This window comes from Diabrotica undecimpunctata, chromosome 7 (genome assembly GCF_040954645.1).
Source record: "Diabrotica undecimpunctata isolate CICGRU chromosome 7, icDiaUnde3, whole genome shotgun sequence".
Classification (NCBI taxonomy): Eukaryota; Metazoa; Arthropoda; class Insecta; order Coleoptera; family Chrysomelidae; genus Diabrotica; species Diabrotica undecimpunctata.
The window spans coordinates 112,484,874-112,507,062 of record NC_092809.1 but is presented as its reverse complement, the minus strand read 5'-3'; the positions used below and the strand labels follow the sequence as shown (position 1 = coordinate 112,507,062).

The 22,189-nt window shown below is 32.4% G+C and overlaps 2 protein-coding genes across 2 annotated transcripts in view; one reads left to right on the top strand and one right to left on the bottom strand.

Annotated features, from left to right (window-relative positions):
* LOC140446600 (uncharacterized) overlaps positions 1-22,189 on the bottom strand; it is a 204,139-nt gene that overhangs the window by 53,446 nt on the left and 128,504 nt on the right. Inside the window, exons 17-18 of the mRNA XM_072539171.1 lie at positions 14,941-14,990; positions 2,116-2,781 (exon numbers count right to left, since the gene is read on the bottom strand). Of these exons, the coding sequence (XP_072395272.1) occupies positions 2,116-2,781; positions 14,941-14,990 (716 nt within the window). The remainder of the gene's footprint in view (positions 1-2,115; positions 2,782-14,940; positions 14,991-22,189) is intronic.
* Positions 18,911-22,189, top strand: part of LOC140445720 (aminopeptidase N-like) — a 69,236-nt gene continuing 65,957 nt past the window's right edge. Inside the window, exon 1 of the mRNA XM_072537999.1 lies at positions 18,911-18,986. The gene's annotated coding sequence lies outside the window, so the exon portion shown is untranslated. The remainder of the gene's footprint in view (positions 18,987-22,189) is intronic.

Sequence of the window (22,189 nt, the reverse complement as noted above, 5' to 3'; positions counted from 1 at the left end):
ATTCTATAAGAAGTTCGGTCGTTTAAATGAGTTAAAAAATCAGCAGCCTATGGTTGACAGAGTACTGAGATTAGAAGATGTTCCTCGACCTTTGATGTATATGGTGACTAGGAAGTCATATACAGACAAGGCAAGTTAAGAGAATATATGGCGTGCTCTAACTAATTTAAAGAAAATCGTGTGCAATTATGACATCAAGAATTTGGCCTTTAAGAATTTGGCCTTACCCAATTTTTGCCATGCACTTGAAAATCTGGATTGGAAGATTGTCAGAAGTATGCTTGAAGTGATCTACCGAAAAACCGGCGTACGAATTACTGTGTGTTGCATCAACCTGAAGAGATCGTGTCGTTCAAAGTCAGTAGACTGTTATTTCTTCTTGAGGGATTCATGCAGAGCTGGAGAATCCTGTAGATTCCGCCATCCTGGGCCTTAATATAGAGTTGCTGCTGAGGTCTAAGAGGGGAGCAGTGTTACGAACATGCATTTGATGTAGCCCATATAACGGTTGCATCTCGAGAACGATGATGTGTGTTCTCGAAGGTTCCGGATGTATCGACCAGGGGAGAGATCGATCCGTCAAACAAGCGAAATAGAGATGGACTTTTCCAGATTATTCTAGTAGATAATAACTTGTACATATGAGCAGCGCTTTTGTTAAAGTTATTGTGCTGTAAACTTATAAATAAATATATTTAGATAAATTTGAACTGCTCGTTTTATTAAAACACGCTACAATATTTTAGCAATAGTTGTGCAAATATGTTCTACATATTAGCTATATAGATTAGACCTTTATAATAAAACTTTATTTAGTGGTTTACTTGGATTTCCTGTCATTAAGAGCTCTTATAGTCAAGCGGCACATGCTTATGTCTAAATGGTGCATTTATTAAGTGAATAATTTTTACTATTGCATTTTTTGAAAGCTGTTTTAATATGTCTCCTGTTGCCAGATCGAATCCAGGCGCTTTTCCATGATAATGTTTTTCATTTATATACTTTTGGGCTGCTTTAGCGTCACAAATTTAATTTCCATTTCCAGTGTTCTTTAAATGTTTTACAAAACTTTAAGCTTTTTGTTCATTCTTTCTATCTGCGTAGTTCTTATTGGAGACTTGTGCATGATGAGTTTTTGTAGCTTTAGTGGCTTTCCAGAATGAATGGTCAGTGCTTTTGTAATGCCATTTTTTTTGATTTTCTCTTCTGAGTTTTTGCATTGCATTGTTTAGTTCTGTTTTATGGGATGAATATCTGCTTTGTTGCCACTTTCGTCTTAGTTTCCTATTTTAGAAGTATCTCTTATTTCTTTTGGTGCTCCTTGGATCTGTTTTGTAAATAGCTCTACTTTGGAATCAGGTTGTTAAATTGTTTTTAACTTTCTTGGAAATATTATTCATTGCTCCCAGTTCTGCTTTGGAGCTTTCCCAGTCTTTCTGTTTACTAGCTTAGGAGATAACTCCTTTTGCATTACTTCTGTGCGATTGTAATAAGGATGGGGGAATGATCTGAATTCATAATAAGCCACAATTAAAGGTTAAAGTAAGTTCATTGACGTTTCAATTTCCACTTCGGAAATCGTTCTCAAAATACAAACATTAGTAAATTAAATACATTTTGTTTTTTTTTTCAAAAAAAAACTACTGTTTGTATTTTGAGAACGATTTCGGAAGTGGGGATTGAAACGCCAATAAACTTACTTTAACTTTTAATTGTGGCTTATTCCCATTTAAATAGTAACTACTTTAACATGCCACAAGAAAATAGCTTCAGGACAATATTTGACTAGGTATGGCTACAGCAGCTTTTGATAAATTCAAGAAAGGTTTAATGAGTTTAATGAGTTTAATATTCAGTAATAATAATCTTATTATGGCTATTAATTAACACTTTTATTAAATGTTGTGCTTTACTTTTTAAAAAGAATTTTTAAAAAATTTCAAAAATACGCAATACATTTTTAGTTTATTTTATTTTTAGTTTTTAAGTGGACACATAAGTAAATATGTTATTTTAATGACAGTGATTGTGGTATATCCGCAAAAAATATAGTATTCAATGATTAAAGCACAAAAAGAAAATTATCTATATAATTAAGAAAAAACTGAAACTTACTTATATTTTGAATCCGTAATAGGAGTGTTGGCAGTAGCAAGGAAATCAGATGGATAGATAAGGGTTAATCTAAAAACGGCCTTATATTGTGGTTCATCAAAACAAGGAAATGCCAGTCTAGCAAAGTGTGTTTGAAATTGTGTTGTAACAAGATACTCGGTAACCCCATTAGCTAAATAGTTATTTGTATAGATTCCTCGCAATCCTAACGAATTCAATTGGCCAGTATAGTGTATTTGTACTTCGTAGGCAACACCGACATTTAAATTGTTTGAAAATTTTATCTCCACTATATCCGTAGAAGCACGGACATCATATCCAACAACATCTACACTTTGCCTACTTTCGTACTCGATTGCTGTAATGTTCATAATTTTGACTAAAGAATGTAACAAAATGCTTTGTTTCCATTCAGAAACGGAAAATACTATTTTCACGAAACCGCTGAAAGTTTTACTTTTTCCTTCAAGACATTCTTTTGGTACATTCAAAACTAGATCATATTTGGACGGCACTGTTGTTTCAGATAAACGAAAGTCACTCTCAGATATTTCCGTTTTTAGTTCTAGTTTTGGCTTCAAAAATTGATCATCATCCAGAAGCAGGTCAGGAATAGCCCATGTTAAACTAACTAATGAAAGAAGGATGATTGGTACCATAGTAAATCTAAAATATAGTGGATTATATAATTAAAGTTAAATTGGAAACTGATATATTTATTAATGGACATTAACATTATTAAGTTATTAAAGATAGTTACTAATTTTAAATACTACTTAAAAGAAAAAAATCATATCATGAAGAACAGAACTCAAAAAAATCAAGATAATATCATAGAGCAGGTGGATTAACATAGATACGAAAAGAAATGAGCGTTACTACCAAATTAAATCAAAATGAAACTAAAAAATTTAAATATATTTGTTTTAATTCTTCGCCTTGTTCTCTTTTGAATTTGATTCAATACTTAGGACAAACAATAAGTATGTTTTATAACATGATAACTATTGTCTAGGACAGGAAAGATTTTTGTTTTGGTTCAGAGTAGTGGCTATATCGCTCTGAGGAGACCTAAAGAGGTCAAAATACGTATAAGCGGCTGTCGCTGCCCTGTATCAAAACAAAAATCTAATACCGTCATTATGTTTTATTACTTTACTCCGTTTGGAGTACCAGAAAATGAATTCACTACGAATTTTGACCATGATGAACGGCATGTAGAATGCAATTTTAGATTCCCTTGCCGAGTAATTTATCAAGCTGTTTGCTTTGCAAGTTTTAGAAAGCAAAGTGGGAAAAATTTGAATTCGGTTTCGCTAGGTAGAAATCGTTTGATTTCTCTTTTTGTTTTTAGATGGCGTAGTTACGTCCGTATATAGTTATTTTGATAACTATTGTCTAGGACGGGAAAGATTTTTGTTTTGGTTCAGAGTAGTAGCTATACCGCTCTGAGGAGACCTAAAGAGGTCGAAATATGTATAAGAGGCTGTCGTTGCCCTGTATCAAAACAAAAATCTAATACCGTCATTATGAAATATGTTTTAATATGAAATCTAAATGCCTGTCAACATAGTGGGAAATTTTGGATTAGGTAAGAGAAATATAAGGATCTCATCAGATAATGAGAAATTAAATAGATTACATAATAATCAAAGAAAGATATCGAAATAGTATTACTGCAATCAAAACACAACCTGGAGCAGATATAGCATCTAACCATAATCTCTTAGTAGCACATATGAAAATTAAAATGAAAAGAATAGAGAAGACAGCAAAAGAAGAAAGAACTGATATAATGAACTGAACTGAAAAATTTGAATTCGGTTTCGCTAGGTAGAAATCGTTTGATTTCTCTTTTTGTTTTTAGATGGCGTAGTTACGTCCGTATATAGTTATTTTGATAACTATTGTCTAGGACGGGAAAGATTTTTGTTTTGGTTCAGAGTAGTGGCTATATCGCTCTGAGGAAACCTAAAGAGGTCGAAATACGTATAAGCGGCTGTCGCTGCCCTGTATCAAAACAAAAATCTAATACCGTCATTATGTCTTATTACTTTACTCCGTTTGGAGTACCAGAAAATGAATTCACTACGAATTTTGACCATGATGAACGGCATGTAGAATGCAATTTTAGATTCCCTTGCCGAGTAATTTATCAAGCTGTTTGCTTTGCAAGTTTTAGAAAGCAAAGTGGGAAAAATTTGAATTCGGTTTCGCTAGGTAGAAATCGTTTGATTTCTCTTTTTGTTTTTAGATGGCGTAGTTACGTCCGTATATAGTTATTTTGATAACTATTGTCTAGGACGGGAAAGATTTTTGTTTTGGTTCAGAGTAGTAGCTATACCGCTCTGAGGAGACCTAAAGAGGTCGAAATATGTATAAGAGGCTGTCGTTGCCCTGTATCAAAACAAAAATCTAATACCGTCATTATGAAATATGTTTTAATATGAAATCTAAATGCCTGTCAACATAGTGGGAAATTTTGGATTAGGTAATAGAAATGTAAGGATCTCATCAGATAATGAGAAATCAAATAGATTACATAATAATCAAAGAAATATATCGAAATAGTATTACTGCAATCAAAACACAACCTGGAGCAGATATAGCATCTAACCATAATCTCTTAGTAGCACATATGAAAATTAAAATGAAAAGAATAGAGAAGACAGCAAAAGAAGAAAGAACTGATATAAATGCACTAAGAGATCCAGAAATCAGAGAAAATATCAAAGAAAAAATAAATAAACGACTAAACACCGTACATATTGAAGGGGAATGCAATCAAGATAACATCAACAAAAACTGGGAAAAAATAAAGGCTGCCTTAATAGAACCTTCAAAAAAGTATCTACGCAAAACCATGGAAAAGAAAAAAGATTGGATGACCGACAAAATACTAAATTTGATGAACAAAAGAAGAGTATATAAGGACAAAAATAAATCATTGTAGCAGCAAACACAAAACGAAATACGGCGTCAAATTCGAATAGCAAAAGAAAATTGGTTAAAAGAAAAAAATCGATGAAATAGAAATGCTACAAAATAAACATGACAGCTTTAATTTACACAGGAAAATAAAAGAATGAACTAGAAGACCAGAATACAAACAAAATATACTAATTGATGAAAAGGGAGACACAGTAATGGATACAGAAAGCAAATTGATGGTATGGGTAAACTATATAGAACAGCTGTTTAACGACAAACGAGATAAAATAGATAAGTAATATTTGGTTAAAGACTGGACCAAAAATAACAGAAAGTGACGTAAAACACACAATTAAAGAAATGAAAACTGGGAAAGCAGTAGGACCAGACGAAATACCGACAGAAATATTGCCGCCGATTGCAATATACATGTTATTGTCGAATTATTTAATATCATGTACAGAACAGATATATTACCTAAAGAATGGCGTTTATCAACATTCGTGACTATACCGAAAAAGAAAAACGCCAGACAATGTTGCGATCACCGTACCATCAGTCTAATGTGCCACATACTAAAAGCATTCCTAAAGATTTTTCACCGTAGAATATATAAAAAGTCGGATTTAGAAATGCTCAAGGAATCAGAGAAGCATTATATGCAGTAAATGTGCTAATACAGAGATGTTTCGATGTAAACCAGAACATATATGCTTCCTAGATTATAACAAGGCATTCGATACAGTGAACCATAATCTGCTAATAAAACTAGTGAGAACAAAGAACATGACTCACGGGATATAAAAATAAGTATTAGGAACAAGAAGCTTTCATAAGAATAAATAATTTAAAAACTAATAAAATAAAAATCAAAAGAGGTGTTAGACAGGGCTATGTCTTGTCGCCATCACTGTTTAATGCATACTCATAGGAAATATTCAAAAAAGCATTAGAAGATTAAGTAGCAGGCACAAAAATAAATAGCCCACCCATACGTGAAATTAGATATGCTGATAATACAATACTAATAGCAGAACATATTACAGATCTACAAGGAATTTTAGATAAGGTTGTTGCAGCAAGTGAAGAAATTGGTCTGTCACTAAACATAAAGAAAACAAAATTAATGGTTATATCAAAGAAAAATATTAGATACATCAATCTACACGTAAATAATAAGACGATAGAACGAGTTCTGAATTACAACTATTTAGGGGCAAACATTAATGAAACCAACAATGATACCAAAAAAATTAGAGTTAGAATAGAAAAGGCTAGAAGTGCATTCAATAAGATGAAACAAATATTATGTTGTAAAGACCTCAGCCTAAATCTTAGAAAACAAGTACTAAAGTGTAATTAATGTATTTTCTGTTCTTTTGAATGGTGTGGAGACATGGTCTTTAAATAAATAATGTGTCAATAAATTGGAAGCATTTGAAATGTGAATATATCAAAGAATGCTGAGCATCTCCTGGACAGACAGAATAACCAATGAAGAAGTACTAAGAAGAATAGAGAACAGCAGGGAGATACTGGATTCCATCAAAATAAGAAAACTACAATATCTGGGTCATATAACACGTGGTGACAGATATGAATTCCTAAAACTTATAATGCAGGGAGAGATTCAAGGAAAGCGCAGCATATGTAGAAGAAGAATGTCCTGGCTGAGAAACCTCAGAGAATGGTTTGGATGCAGCTCAACTGAACTCTTTCGGGCTGTAGTGTCAAAAGAATAGCAGTGATGGCTGCCAACCTTCGTCGCGGAGATGGCATGTAAAGAAGAAAAGATAGAAGCAGTGGATAAAAGTCAAACTAGATCCTGATATATATATATATATATATATATATATATATATATATATATATATATATATATATATATTGAAAAAGTTGTATTTTATTAATTTTTTTTTTATTTATAATAAATGTTGTAATTTTTAAAATCTGTGGTTCGTTGTTTAATTTAATATATACCTCAGCTAGCTCAATTATGTGTTCTAAGCAATCTGTCACTGTGTGACGTCGACTCTGTAGTCTCCTGGTAGAGTTCAAAAAGAAATTAAACCAAAATTTACTTTAGACCTTTGATAAATTAACCCAAATGAAGCACGTTATTTATTATCATTGAACAAATTTAATATAAACAATAAAATTCGTCTGCAACTTCGGTTGCCTTTAAAAATTTACAAAAATAGGAATCGTATAAATCTTAATGTGGTTTAGAGTCGTGACAATAAAAATTTATTACAAAATGTGGAGACTCTATACAAGTACCTAAAAACTAAATAAATATTGCAACTTTATAAAGTGTTTAAATGAACTATAAAGAAAAGAAAATGAACACTTTATTCCGCTGACTTTTAACTTGCATTCAAATATAATCAAAATTTCAAATGATCCCCAAAATTATTATCCAACCTTACTTTAAAACAGTTCTGATTTATTTAAAGAAAACTAACTACTCGCAAAATAATTGGTGACACTGGAATATCAATCCTCTCTTCGGAAGTTAAGGTACGTACTATTCTATTTTTAATTTAATGATCATTAATATTTTCAATTTTTTTAAGGCCTATCGCAATTATGTTAATTCATGAATTTTAATTTTCTCAATTTAAATGACATTTCTGTACTCCAATAATAATTTATAAGTTAAATTGTTTCTCTTACTCTCTGGAATATCTCTGCTGTGGATATCTCTGCTGTGGAAACTGTGGAAAAACTAAAATTCTCTTTAGACGAGTTAAAAAAACACTCCCGACCTATTCCACAATTTCAGGACTCTCCTTTCAAAATTTCTTGTCGGCCTCCCCCAAAATCTATTATCCGTTGCTAACAGCAACCAACGTTCTTTTTTCTTTTCGTCTTCTATTTTTTTTTAAACCATAAAACTGTCCTGTTCTGACACATTTGTCAATCCACATTAATTTCTCATAATCACTTTAATCACATCTAATTTGGGAATTTATAAAAAAAAATGTTCAGATATAAAACTTATTCTATTACAATGCTAATACAATTTATTCTTTTCATCTCCACATCATTGTAATTTCTTATTTAACAAAACCCCTATTAATTTAGCTCCCATAGACTTGCTTGACAGTTTATTTTCTGACGTTTTCAAAATTTCTATGTTTAAATATTTTTTTAAGAATTCTTCTTTTTTTGTTCTTTTTAAGGTTTAGACGATTCACCTATACACTAGGCAACTATACTATTCAGAAATTATTAACACTATACCAGGTAAGTCAAAATTAATTTATTTAACAATTTACTAATCTTTTTCTCTCTTTTATTTCAGAGTCGAACCCACATTGTGATGGCTTCATGAAATTCATGAACAACAAACTCATATAAAAATCCATTTAAGTTGTATCCTTTTTAACATATTGAAATCATTTCAATATATATATATATATATATATATATATATATATATATATATATATATATATATATATATATATAATTTCGCCGAGCTTTCGACATCCTCTTCGATGTCTTCTTCAGGGCTTCCGAGGTCTCAGTCTCCCGAGACCGCAGACAGTACTACACTGATCACTAATCAATACGTTACTGGTGCTGGGAATAGAGGAAGGGTAGATTTAGACCGTCGATGGTGACGTGGCTTGGGTGGAGGTTGGCGTGGGGGATAGCGTGGAGATTGACTCAGGGATTGGTACAGGGGTTGGCTCGAACATTTCTGACAATAGAATTTTGATTGACGGGTGGAGCAGACAGTATTTTCTTTATGATAGGTCTCCAAGTCGAAAGTAACCGTATGCCGTCATCTCTTTTATTGACCTTTTTCCAATTTCTATGGCTTCGGGGATAATTCTTAGTTTATAGAAGCGTATGGGGGCTATGGTTCTGAAGTTTTCAAAATCAATTTTGTGACCTGTATGAAGAGGGTGTTGACCTAGAGCTAAAATTGAGTCGGAATTGCAAACAGAAATGGAATGTTTATAAATCCTATTTTGGATTCTACGATTTGTTTGGCCTATATAGGATAAGGGGCAGTCTGGACAAGAAATTTTATAAACTCCGTGTTGTTCATTTGGAATGTTGTCTTTGATTGATCGGACAAGAGATAAAAGCTTTTGTTGGGGGATAAATATTGTCTTTACTCCTCTTGTATTTTGGAGTTTTGTCGATTTTCTCAGTGACACCTTTGATGTAAGGAAGAAAAGCTTTCGTATGATGAGGGTCTGAGTCTTTGGGTTGAGATTGAGTGGGAGATTGATGTCTGAGGATGCTCCTATTGATGCGATTTTCGCGGTAACCGTTTTGGATGGGGGCTTGTTTTAAAGCAGAGAGCTCAGCAGGTCTACTTGCATCGTTGCAAAGGCGTATTGATCTGGAGATAAGTGTATTAATGACTGAATTAATTTGTAAAGGGGATGATGAGGTGTACAGAGTGACGAAAACCTTGAAATCGATTTTTCTTTATGATAACGTTGAGAAACGGTAGGGATGAATCAGTTTCCACCTCCATCGTTAACTGGATACTAAGATGTATACCATTCAGATGGGTTTGAAAAGACACAAAAGCATCTCTGCCATGGGGCCAAATGACGAATGTATCGTCAACATATCGTAGCCAACATGTGGGTTTGAGCATTGATGTGGATAGTGCTCGGGTCTCGAAGTCTTGCATAAAGATATTGGCAATTACTGGAGATAGTGGGGAGCCCATTGGGGCACCATTTATTTGTCTGTTGAATTGATTTTGGAAGATGAAATAAGTGTTGGACATACAATGTTTAATGAGAGATAAGTGATCTTGCTGGATACTGTATTTATATAAATGATTATTTATATAAATAAATAAATGTAACATTAATCTATTTAATATAAAAACTAAATTTGTATATAGTTTCATAGTGGGCAAAACTCTTTGAACTCAAATAAAAAAGTGGAAAGTACCTGTTTTCAGCATATTTGTTACTCAGTCTTACACTGAAAGAAGTCCATAAATAACTTATTAGTGCAAATCAGATTAGAGTTAGTTAATCACTTTATCACTGCAGAATCTTTAACTGTATTGTAGTAACAAATGGTAACAATAAGATTCGGATAGACAAAAAAAAATACAATTAAAGGTTTAAAGGTTAAAACACGTTTATATATATATATATATATATATATATATATATATATATATATATATATATATATATATATATATATATATATATATACAGGGTGGTCCTTAAGTAATTGTACAAACGAAAACCATAAATTGTGCACTTTAAAATATTACGATTTAAGTCAAATTGCTTTAATCACATATTGATATTAAGAAAGATACAGGGTGTTAAAGTGCAAATTTAAAATTATATTTTTCGCTATAACTTTCATGTTTGTAAAGATTTATGCATAAAAATTAACAACTGGGTACTTTTAAATATGAGAAATTATAATTTGATGCACACTTTGATGCAACTGATAGAGGGCGCCACATATGCTACATATGTGGCATAAATTTGCACTTAACTTTTTTGCTCTTTGAGTTACCTGTATTTGTGACGAAAAATATTAAAGATACATTATTTTAACAAAAAAAAGGTATACCTTTTAATTAGCTTCAAAACATGATAATGTATTCAATGATAATGCTTCATGATAATCGCATTTTACAAATCAGCTGCATAATTCTGAGTGAAGGCAATTATTTCAGGCAACGAAGAAAAAATAGACAAAAACATTAATAAATCTAAATTTTGGTATAAAATACCTTTAAATAAAGTTAATAGTTAACGAAATATTAAATAAAATAAATATATCAGCAGGATAATTAATAATACGATTTGACAAAAACAGAATAATAGGATTTTACATCAAACATTTTACGTTTTTGTTGTTGGTAAATTAAAGTCATAATTAAAACATTTTGTTTACAAACCAAATTAAGAAATAGTTAAACTAAATAACATTACTTTTTGTCAAAGTAAGTGTTCGATATGTCTACCATTTTCTTTAATTCATTTGTCAATATATTACATAAAAGATCGTCTCATATTAAATAGCATCATTGGTTCTAAAGAAACTGCTGCAGTATTTATTTCTTCCCATAGTTGATTGCGATTGTTTATGGGATTCTTATAGACACGTTGTTTTAATACGCCCCATAACCAAAATCAAGCGGATTAAATTCTGGGCTACGTGGTGGCTATAATGTATAATGGATGAATATATTCTTTTGGATACATATCCAAACCTTATGGTATATTATGGAACTACATCTTATTTGTCGCAGAGGTTAAATAATGTATTAAACTGTGATGTATCTGATTCATTGGTTACTTATATAAACACGGAATTACCTATCGATGACATTACTTATTCATATATTTACGTTACAGCTTACGAGTAACTATATTTTTATCTCTAACAAATGGTCTATTATGATTAACTAATGAACTAATATTATGCTAAACTAAATTACCTGTGTGTTTACTATATTTATAACAATATCGGTTATTAGGCCAATGATGATGTTTTTGTAAAAATGCTGAGTCTTTAAGTTTAGATTGGTAGCAAAAGTATTATGAAACACGACACATCTGTGTTATTCAATACCTGGGCTTTAGTTTCTAATTGTCCTAATAAAAATGGGTAAACAATTTACGTAATGAATAATTAGTATTCTTTTGGGATTTTTTATAAATTAAATAATTATATCAATATCTCACCACATTGTCAAGGAATATGACTGCCACGATCAGTCCAACGTTCAGAACAGTTATATTTAAGTATGTTCTCACTGCCTTCTCTCTAGAATGTGGTGGTGTACCATCTTACATAAACCACATACTTTGGGTTTTCAGCATTTTACAATAGGGAAAAAGTAATACAACGCCAGTAGGTATAGAAACTTAAGAAGCGATAGAAAAGGGAAATTGTAAACATGATGACGGCCAACGTCTGAATACAGACACGGCTCCTAAAGAAGATGGAGAATATTTTCTCCAATAAGACTTTTAGCAGCCATAACAAAAATTTTGTAATGTTACATTATTATCTTTGAGTTGTTGTAATAAGAATAAACTGTGAATTATGCTTATCTACAGGTATTCAGTGCTTTGCCGCACAAATATTACAACTAAGAATTATTAAGCAACTGACTTATAAAATGCTAATATCTTGAAAATGGTTAAATTTTGAGGTTACTAACAAGTATACCTTTTCCTTGTAAAAATAATGTATCTTTATATTTTTTAACACAAATAGAGCTAACTTAAAGAGCAAAAAAGTTAAGCGCAAATCTATGCCACACATGTGGTATATGTGGCGCCCTCTATCAGTTACATTAAAGTTTGTATAATATTATAATTTATCCTGCTTTAAAGCATCCAAATATAAATTTTTGTCCAAAAGTATTTACAAACGTAAAAGTTATAGCAAAAAATAGAATTTTAAATTTTCACTTTAACACCCTGTATCTTTCTTAATATCAACATTTTATTAAAGCAAGTTGGCTTAAATCGTAATATTCTAAAGTGTAGAATTTACGGTTTTCGTTTGTACAATTACTTAAGGACCACCCTGTATATATAGATCGGTTTAAAACGTTCTACTACATGTATTCCGATACCCAGTTGCCACTCCTCTCGATTCATCCACAAGTCTTCTTCTATGTCTCTGTCTTTCATTTCTCTATTGATGCCTTCTCTTCAACTAAGGTGGGGTCTTCCTCTTTTTTTCTACCGTGAGGGATCCACAATAAGACTTGTTTTGGGAGACGTTCTTCAGACATTCTCTGTACATGACCGTACCATCTGAGTTGTTGGGTACTAATATCGTCTACTATTGTATGTTTTACTTTCATAATTTTCTTATTCTGTTGTTCGTTACTCTTTCTAGTCTAGATTTTCCAGCTGAACGTCTTCAGAAATCCATTTACGTTGCCTCAAGTTTTCTCTTGTATCTTTCCTGTATTTGCCATACTTCACTACTGTAGGTAATTATACTTTTAATGATTGTGTTAAATATCTTGTGCTTGTTATTATTAGAGATTGATTGATCCCAAAGGATACTATTGAGAAGGGAAATTGCTTTTCTTGCTTGGTTGTTTTTCTCCTCAATTGTGTCGTCTGTCTTACCTTCTTTTGTGATGATCATACCTAAATAGTTATATGTGTTGCAATGTTTGATAACTTCGCCATCTTCCAATATGAGGTCTTGTTGTTTCCCACCGATAAACATATACTCGGTTTTTTGGATATTGATTTCAAGTCCCCATTTTTTATACTCCTCGAATAATTTTCGAGTCATATACTCAATATCTTCATAATCTTGTGTTATCACTAGTTGATCATCTGCAAATGACAAAGCGTATATGCTATTGCTGTTAACCGGCATTACCATATTTCTACATTTGCGCTTCCACAGTTTTAGAGCTTGTTCTTGATAAATTTTAAATAACGTCGAGGAGAGACAGCACCCCTGCTTAAGGCCTTTATTCATTTGGAATCCACTTGACAGATTCTTTCCAACCTTTACCTTTGAGTTAGCATTAGCGTACAGTTCCTTCGTCGCATTTATGTTTGTTTTCTCTAACGCTTCCCATAATTTATAATGTGGTACTCTATCATAAGCCTTTCGTAGGTCTACATACAATAAATGTACTTCTTGATTAATGGCTATTTTCTGTTCAATAAGCTGTGTAATGCAAAACAAATGGTCAACAGTAGATCTACCTGCCCTAAATCCTGCCTGTTCCCAGCCTCTAAGTCTTTATATTCGCTTTCTATTCTGTTTTTAATTACTTTTCCGTATATTCTACTAATCGAGTTTGTCACAGCAATGCCTCTGTAATTGTCACATTCATCCCTTCTGCCCTTTTTGTGTATAGTGGATATGAATGATGTCTTCCACTCCTCTGGGGTTGTCATTCCCATAATGCAGTTTTGGAACAGTTTGGCTAAACTTGTATATAGTTTGGTTGTACCGTGTTTAATTAACTCTGCAGGGATGTTGCCTTGACCCGGTGCTTTGTAATTTTTTGGAGATCTATATACATCTTCCACTTCTTTCGTTGTTATTCGTATGGGTGAAGTTAAAATATTTATATTTTGTGTTTCGTTGCTGTCTTTAAATTGTGGTCTATCTCCCCTTAGGAGTTTCTCAAAATATTGGTCCCAGTCATCCATTGTTATTGTTAATATGTCTCTTTTCTTATCTTGTCGTAGAGATTTTAAGACTCTCCAACTTTCTGTGCTTCTTCGTCCTCCTAGATGTAAATTTATTATGTTACACTTTTGTTGCCATGCTTCATTTTTCTTCCGACACATCATTTTTCGTCCTTTAGCTTGAGACTCCTTGTAGATTATTTTATCCGTTATATTCTTTGTATTTGAGAATTTTTGATATTGGTCTCTTTTCTTCTTTATTTCTTGTTCTATTTCTTCGTCAAACCGATATGGAAGTTTTCTTTGATTCTGGATTTGGTATCCAATGGCTTCTGTTGCTGCCTCCTGGAGACACCTTTTTATGTGAGTGTAATGTTCTTCAATATTATCATAATTATAATATAGCTTACCCAATTACAAAAGGGGTCTCTAGACGAACATAAATGATATTACATCTTGCAGCAGACGGAATATGACATTATTGGAACATATTTATATTGAAAAATAATTACCTAAATAAATTAAAGGTTTTGAGACTTCTCTTTGCGGCATTATGGCGACATATAGAGGGATTATTTTAAAGTAAAATATCAAGCGGCCATAAAAATATTATTGTGAAAATTAATTTGAACAGGCATAAGTGACAATGCGGAATGTCTCACAAAATGTAACAAGAATAAAAAGAAAATAAATAAATCTTAACGTGGAGGTTTTTTGATACTTTAGATAATTAGAAATTATTTGAAATGCTTACCTGCGACAAAAAACTACTTTTTGAAAGGGTATTTTTTTAGTATTGTGAAGCTTTTATATGAAAAACACCTTATCGGGATATTCTAAAAACTTACAGATAATATTTATTACTTCATTAATAATTTAATATCCAAAATAATTTTTCACGATCGCGTCACGATCGGAAACTCGTGAGTCCAAGCATCATTTTTATTGTTAACGCTTTTCCAACAAAATAATTTTAGCATTTAGAATATTTTATTTTGCTGACTAAAATAAATTTTAATTATCCAATAAATTTTTTTCTCACGAAAAAACTCATGATGCCAAACGTCACGAGTTGTATTGAAAAATTCAACGTTATTTTTAATGAAAAATGTGCATTTCTTTGCGACTTCACTAATTTTAAAGTTTACAGAATTTTTAACTTTATAAATGAAAGCAAATTACTGAGAAATCACTAGAGTAGAATAGACCAACCTTCTGTATAATAGAGAAGTTCCCCTGAACATTATAAAAACTATCGAAATTATCGAAAACATTTACCAAAACAACAAAATGGAAGTCAGAATAGATGGACAACTTACAGAACCTATAGAAATAGGCATCGAAATAAAACAAGGGGATTCATTGAGCCCCATGCTCTCCAATTTAATCATGGATGAAATCATCAAAAACGTTAACAAAGGAAGAGAATACAGAATGGGAAACATACAGAAAGAAATAAAAATACTCTGTTAGGCAGACGACGCAATATTGATAGCCCAAAATGAAGATAGTCTGAAAATACTGGTACACAGATTTAACATAATAGCAAAAGAATTGAATATGACAATCTCTTCTCAGAAAACTAAAACAATAGTAGTTAGCAAAGAACCAACCAGATGTAAAATAGAAATTGATGGCATCAGTATTGAACAAGTAATGGTAAAATACCTGGGAATGACACTGTCCAGCTTTGGAGACCTGGACAAAGAAGTAAGTGCTCAACTACAAAAAGCAAATAGACTGGCAAGATGCCTTAAGAACACTATATGGCGAAACAGACACATTAACACTGAGATAAAGTCAAGAATTTATAAAGCCAGTGTAAGAACAATAAAGAACAATAATGGCATATACCTCAGAAACAAGACCTGACACAGCCATAATGCAAAGACGACCGGAAAAGGCAGAGATGAGAGTGCTGAGAAGAATTACAGGAAATAGGCTGAGAGGTCAAAAGAGAAGTGAAAACATTAGAAGAAAATGTAACGTACAGTGTATAAATGAATGAACACAAAATAGAAAAAAAAGAATAAATTAACCACATAAGCAGAATAAAGAAGACCCGTGTCGTCAAAATAGCTAGAGATGAGCCATCAATCGGCACAAGTAGTATCGGACGACCGCGCAAAAGATGGAGTGACAAAATTCCATAGAGGTATTAATCCCGCCAATGAACAAGCGGAATTGCTTATAAAGAGGAAGAAGAAGAATAAGAGATAAATGAAAGTTGCTGCTAAAGAACTTTATTTTGAAACGATTGTTTAAAAAGAGCAATTGACAGTTTCATCCAATAAATCGCATTATTCTCTAAAGAATTCATATTTCCCCTTATACAATGTGATTTATCATCAATTAGCCTATATTTGTGCTTAACATAGGTCTCGTAAAATTGTCCACCTATTTTTATCTTGAGATTTTTGCATCCGATTTGTGGTGATGCGTCAAAAGACCTCGATAAACTAGTAGAGGATAAAAACATTTTGGAATGTGTGTTTTAAAAAAATATAGAAGATAAGCACAATAAGCTCAAAGGCTGCAGTATCCTGAAATGGATTCCAATGGAACAAAAATATAATGGTGTATTATATTCCGTGTCTTATCTATTGACATTTTCATCGTTAGTCTTCTTCTTCTTTTTATGTAGACATGACTGTGTCTGTTTGTCAATGTGCCTCCAGTAAGTTGTCGTTCCATCATTTTCGTGGTCTTCCTACTGATCGTCTTCCTATGGAGGAACCGTCTCTTGCCGTCTTTACTACTCTATTTGTTGTCATTCGGCTTATATGATCGTTCCATTCTACTCTTCTATTCCTTACCCAGTTCTTAATGTTCTCCATCTTACATTTACGTCGTATATCTGTACTTCTAGTTCTGTGTCATAGTGTCTTACCATTAATTTTTCTAAGTGTTTTCATCTCTGTTGTTTTTAATATCCTTTTTGTCCTCTCTGTGTCAGGTCGTGTTTCTTTGCTGTTGCAACTATGCATTTTGTCTTTTTTGGGGAAATTAAGATAATGGGTGCAGCATACGTTGTAAATCGTCTTCACTTTTATTGAGATTATTGCGTCGTCTGTACAGCAGATTATTTTAATTTGGTATCCTTTTTTAGTTCTTGCGTTTTTTATTATTTCATCCATAATTAATTTAAATAATAGAGGACTCAGAGAATCTCCCTGTCTTATCTAATTACCAGCTTCAATAGTCGGTTAGTTCTTCTTCCACTTTTACTATCTTTGTGTTGTTTTGGTAAATATTTTCGATCGTTTTGATTATTCCTAGAGGTATCTCTCTTACGTACAATAAGTGGATAACGTCCTTTAATTAACCCGGTCAAATGCCTTCTTATGGTCCACGAATAGATATGCCGGTTTGTTGTATTCTAATGATTTCTCTTGTAGTTGCCTCATTATAAATATAACGTCGGTGCATGATCTTCCCGACCTGAAACCTTGTTGTTTTTCTGCTAGTGTTATAATTTCATTCAGTTTATTTGTTATCAATTTATTGGTAATTTTAGTGTTGTGTTTAATAAATTAATTACTCTGTAATTTTCCGGGTTCCATTGGTTTCCTTTTTAAAGAGAGGTATTAGGATGCTTGATCTCCATTCTTGAGGAATTCTGTTTTGTTCTATTATACTTTGGATTAGTTTTAATAGTTGTGTGGCCAGATCTGGTCCTCCGTACTTTAGGAGTTCGTTCGGTATTTTGTCCTCTCCTCGTGATTTTCTATTTTGTAATTTCCTTAATGCTTCCTTTCCCTCGTCCTCCTCAATATTTATTTCTTCGTTTGTCGTCACCTCTGATGTTGGTGGTTCATTATCGTCACCTGTAGCAAATAGGGATCGAAAGTAATCTATGTTTCCTTCTGAATATGTTTCGTTTTTATTAGTTAGTTCATCTCTTTTCTTTGTCCTCTGATCATTCTCCAAATTTCTTTTTGTGTTCCGTAGAAGTCGTGTTCCATCTGTTTTGAGAAGCTCTGCCAGTGTTCCCTTTGTATTTGTCTAAATAAAGTATTCGTTTCATTTCTAATTCATTTATAGTGGTTATATGCCTGTTGTGTTTGTTGTGTTCTGTATCGTAAAAATGCTTTCTTCTTTCTTTACATTTTGTCTTCACTTCCTCTCTAAACCATGGTTATTTCTTTTTTGATATGTTAGTGCTTGTTACTTTCCTCTCTGCAAGTGATTCTGTTGCTGCGTTAGTTATGTTATTTTTAAGATTTCCCCAGCTTTCCTCGATGTTATCGTTTTCTAATATTTCATTCCCAGCGATGTTCTTTGATATTCTTTTTCTGTTTAAGTATTCCGTGGATTCCATAGTTAGTCCTTCTAATTTTGATTTTTGTTTGTGTTGGCGCCGCTCTCTTGGGTGTGAAGTATTTCAGGATGATTCTTATTTTACATAAAACTAGACTATGGTCGCTACCTACATCTGCTGAGTTGAGGCATCTTATGTCGATTATTTTCGATGGATATATATCTCTGTTGGTTAAAACATAATCTATTATAGACCTTTGTCCACGGCTGTTATTAAAAGGTTGTTATTCGTGCAGAAGTTTATCATCAGTTCTCCATTTTCTTTTTAACATCCTCTTTATGTTGTTGCCTAATTCCGGGTATCATCGTTAGTATTGAATATAATAATGAAAAAATGATAACACAATATTAAAAATTATTTTACAAATTTATAGAAGTACTAGATAGTACTAGTACTTAAAATATATTGATAAGATATTTTCACTACAAAATCTAAGATAATACATTAAACTGTTAGTAGACCAGGTAACTTCTTTACAGGTAAGTACTATTTTAAGATTTTATAAATATGTACATATACAGTGTGTAAATGCCCAATCGTATACTATGCAAACAAAAAACGAAGTGTTTTATACAAAATAAACGCTAATAGAAGCGTTTAACCTTTCTATATGTGAAGAATAATAAGGTAACGAGAGTCACGAATCACAAAATATTAAAATAAATGCAGAAACAAAATAGGTTTTAACAGGTATTAAAAAAAAAAACACTGCTCATAATCGCTTAACATAGTATAAAACTATATAGACTAAGAAGCGAAATCATGAGAAAAATATTCAAGTTCGATTATTAAAACAGTTATAAAAAATTAAAAGAGGGTGGAATGAAGAAATTTTCAGAATAGAAGACAGAAGAAGTACTTCAAGAATCGCTCGGGTTAAACCACGAGTAGGATGTCGGAGGATGGGTTATCTCCGAAAGGGGTGCCCTAAGAATGGAAGAAATAATTGTATGACATTAAAATAGGCAATTTGCTTACAACGAAGAAGGAAAATTAAGAAAAAAGCAATACCACATATTCTGGGACACAATTCTAGATGTAAAACATATTAATTTTAAAAATTACGAAAATGACTAAGTACCTCAAATAACTACTTATTTATAGTATCAAAATACGTGTAACTTTGATGATTCCCAATCTTCAGAATTTCTTCTTCTTTCTCATTTTTTTTAGGGGTTGCTGTTCCTTATTCTTCGTTGTCTCTCATTTCTTTCCATCGTGTCCTCCGTCATACCTCGATCTTCTCTTTGGTTTTCCTTTACCTGTCTTTCCCTCAACTATTAACAGCTCTATCCTTCTCCCAGTAAGTCTGACGAGACCAAAACATTGCAGTCTTTATTCTTGAACTTTTTTCGAGACCCGAGCCACCCGGCTCTTTACCAAATCAGGTCGTTCCTTATCTTGTCCCTTGTAGTTTTACCCATCATCAATCATAACATTTTTATTTCAGCTACCTACATATTCTTTTCCTAAAATTTCTTTACAGGCCACACTTCACCATCGTATACCAACTTCACACCGCAACACTCTTGTTTATCTTTTCTTTTAGCCCAATTCCAATTTTTCAGTCATCGAGTACCCCGATCATAGATGCAAGGTATTTAAATTCGTCTACTACAATATAATCACGACGTCGTCAGCGAATACGTCAGTTGTACTATCATAGTAGCATTTTCATATATATTATGTATTAGTTGCCTATATCTTGGATCTATTATACAATTATTAATAGCTTGTTCTATGGCTTGCACCTCGATACCATCAAATGCCTTTTCATAATCTCCGAAGGCAAGAAGTATGGGTACTCGGTACTCGTTTGCCTTTTCTATCAGTGACCTCATTGGCAGCAGATGGTTTGATGTGCTATATTCTTTGCGAAAGTCAGCCTGTTTAACCGGTAGATAATTATTTATTCTGTAAGTCAACCCATTGTTACTAACTCTCATAAACAGTTTGAATACTTGACTGAGTAATGAAATAGGTCTATAAAATGCTTTAGGAAACATCTGTTTCCTTTTTTGTTTAAGAGTATTACTAGACTCTCGTTCCAATCTTTAGGATTTTGCTATTGTGAGGGCATCTATTAAATACCTCTGTTAGTATAGGGAATGTTACTGGTCTTGCTTGTTTTTAAGAGTTTGGCAATTATACCATCGTGTCCTGGAGCTTTATTATTTTTTAGCTCTTTTAAAGCTCGTTCTATTTCGAATCCTACTATATTTGGTAGCTTGCCTCTAATCCCATGTTTTTGATTTTTCTTTTGTCGTTCTCCTTTGTTGATTCATTAAGCTGGCTTTGCAAGCTGTACAAGATTTTGCAGGAGTCTTTGACTATCTTTGATATTAGATATATTTGTTCTTCTTTTCCTTAACATTAGTATCTTTATTTTGAACATTTTTGAACACCCAGTTCTTGTGTTCTTTTTAATGACTTGCTCTATTAAGTTTTCGTTTCATTTTTTTTATGTAGCGTTTTAGTTCTTTTCTAATTGTTTTGTTAAGTTGTACGTATGATTGAGTGTGGCGTTCGTTTTAGCTAGCGGTTGTCTTCTTTCCTTCATTAGTTGTTCAGTATCATTGTCCTTTCGGAATTCCTTTCCATTTGTTGTTATTTTCTGGCATCTATCCGCGTTGTTTTTTTTAATTCTTTTTCTTTCTCCTTTCATATTAATATTTATTTTCGCTCTAAATATACGATGGTCACTACCAGTTGTTATGTTGTTTTGTTGTGACGACTTGAAATATTCTATTGCTGGTTGGGAGAAAATCTATTTCACTGTTGGTAGTTCCGTTAGGTGCGATCCGTGTCCTCTCTCTGTTAGTTTTTTTTGGAAAAAGTATTTATTCATTCATTTTTTTATTCCAGAAATTCCAGAGGTTTTTTTCTCTTGTATTTTTTGTGCCAAGTCTCTAATTTCCAATCTTGTGTTCAGAGTCTTTAATCTTTATTTCAATTTTGGCGTTAAAATCTCCCAATATTATTATTTAAGATTGTTTGTTGTTTTCTACAGCTTTTTTAAGGTCTTAAACCTACACAATCTTTATTCTAGTTTGTAAATTTCGTTTTAAGATCATGTATGTTATCCTGTACAAGATGCTAAGAATTATTTTGAACTTGTGATTTTCTCTTCTTGTAAATTAAGAAACTTACTTCACCGTATGTATAGTCTTTTTTGACTCTGTAGTGGAGCCTGTTGTTTGAATAAAAGTCCACATACTCTTCACCTCTTCTTTTAACTTCTGATAGTCCCACTATGTCAAAATTCATGTTCTGGTTCGTTGAGTTTTGCATCTTTTACCATTTAACGTATGTTGTATGTTGCTATATGGAGTTGTTTGTTGTTCATCTTCTTCTTCAATGTCGACTTGTATCCCGCAGAATCCTAGGAACAGACCGTTGCTTCGATATGGGATTATGGAATAAAATCCCTATCCACCTGTGGTACCTTCAGTGTCTCTATTATATCCCACGACTTTTGCCAGACGGGTTGGAGTGGTAGATCATTTGCCACAAATTAACGAACTGGAATTTCCCATACTATAACAATTAAAGACAGAAAGAGATATTGATCTATCGCTTATAAGGGATATATCAAGGACATTTTTTAATTTGAACGTTTCGTGTTATCGTTTTTAAACGACCTTCAGACACAGTTACTTCAAAATCAATATTTTCTGGGTAA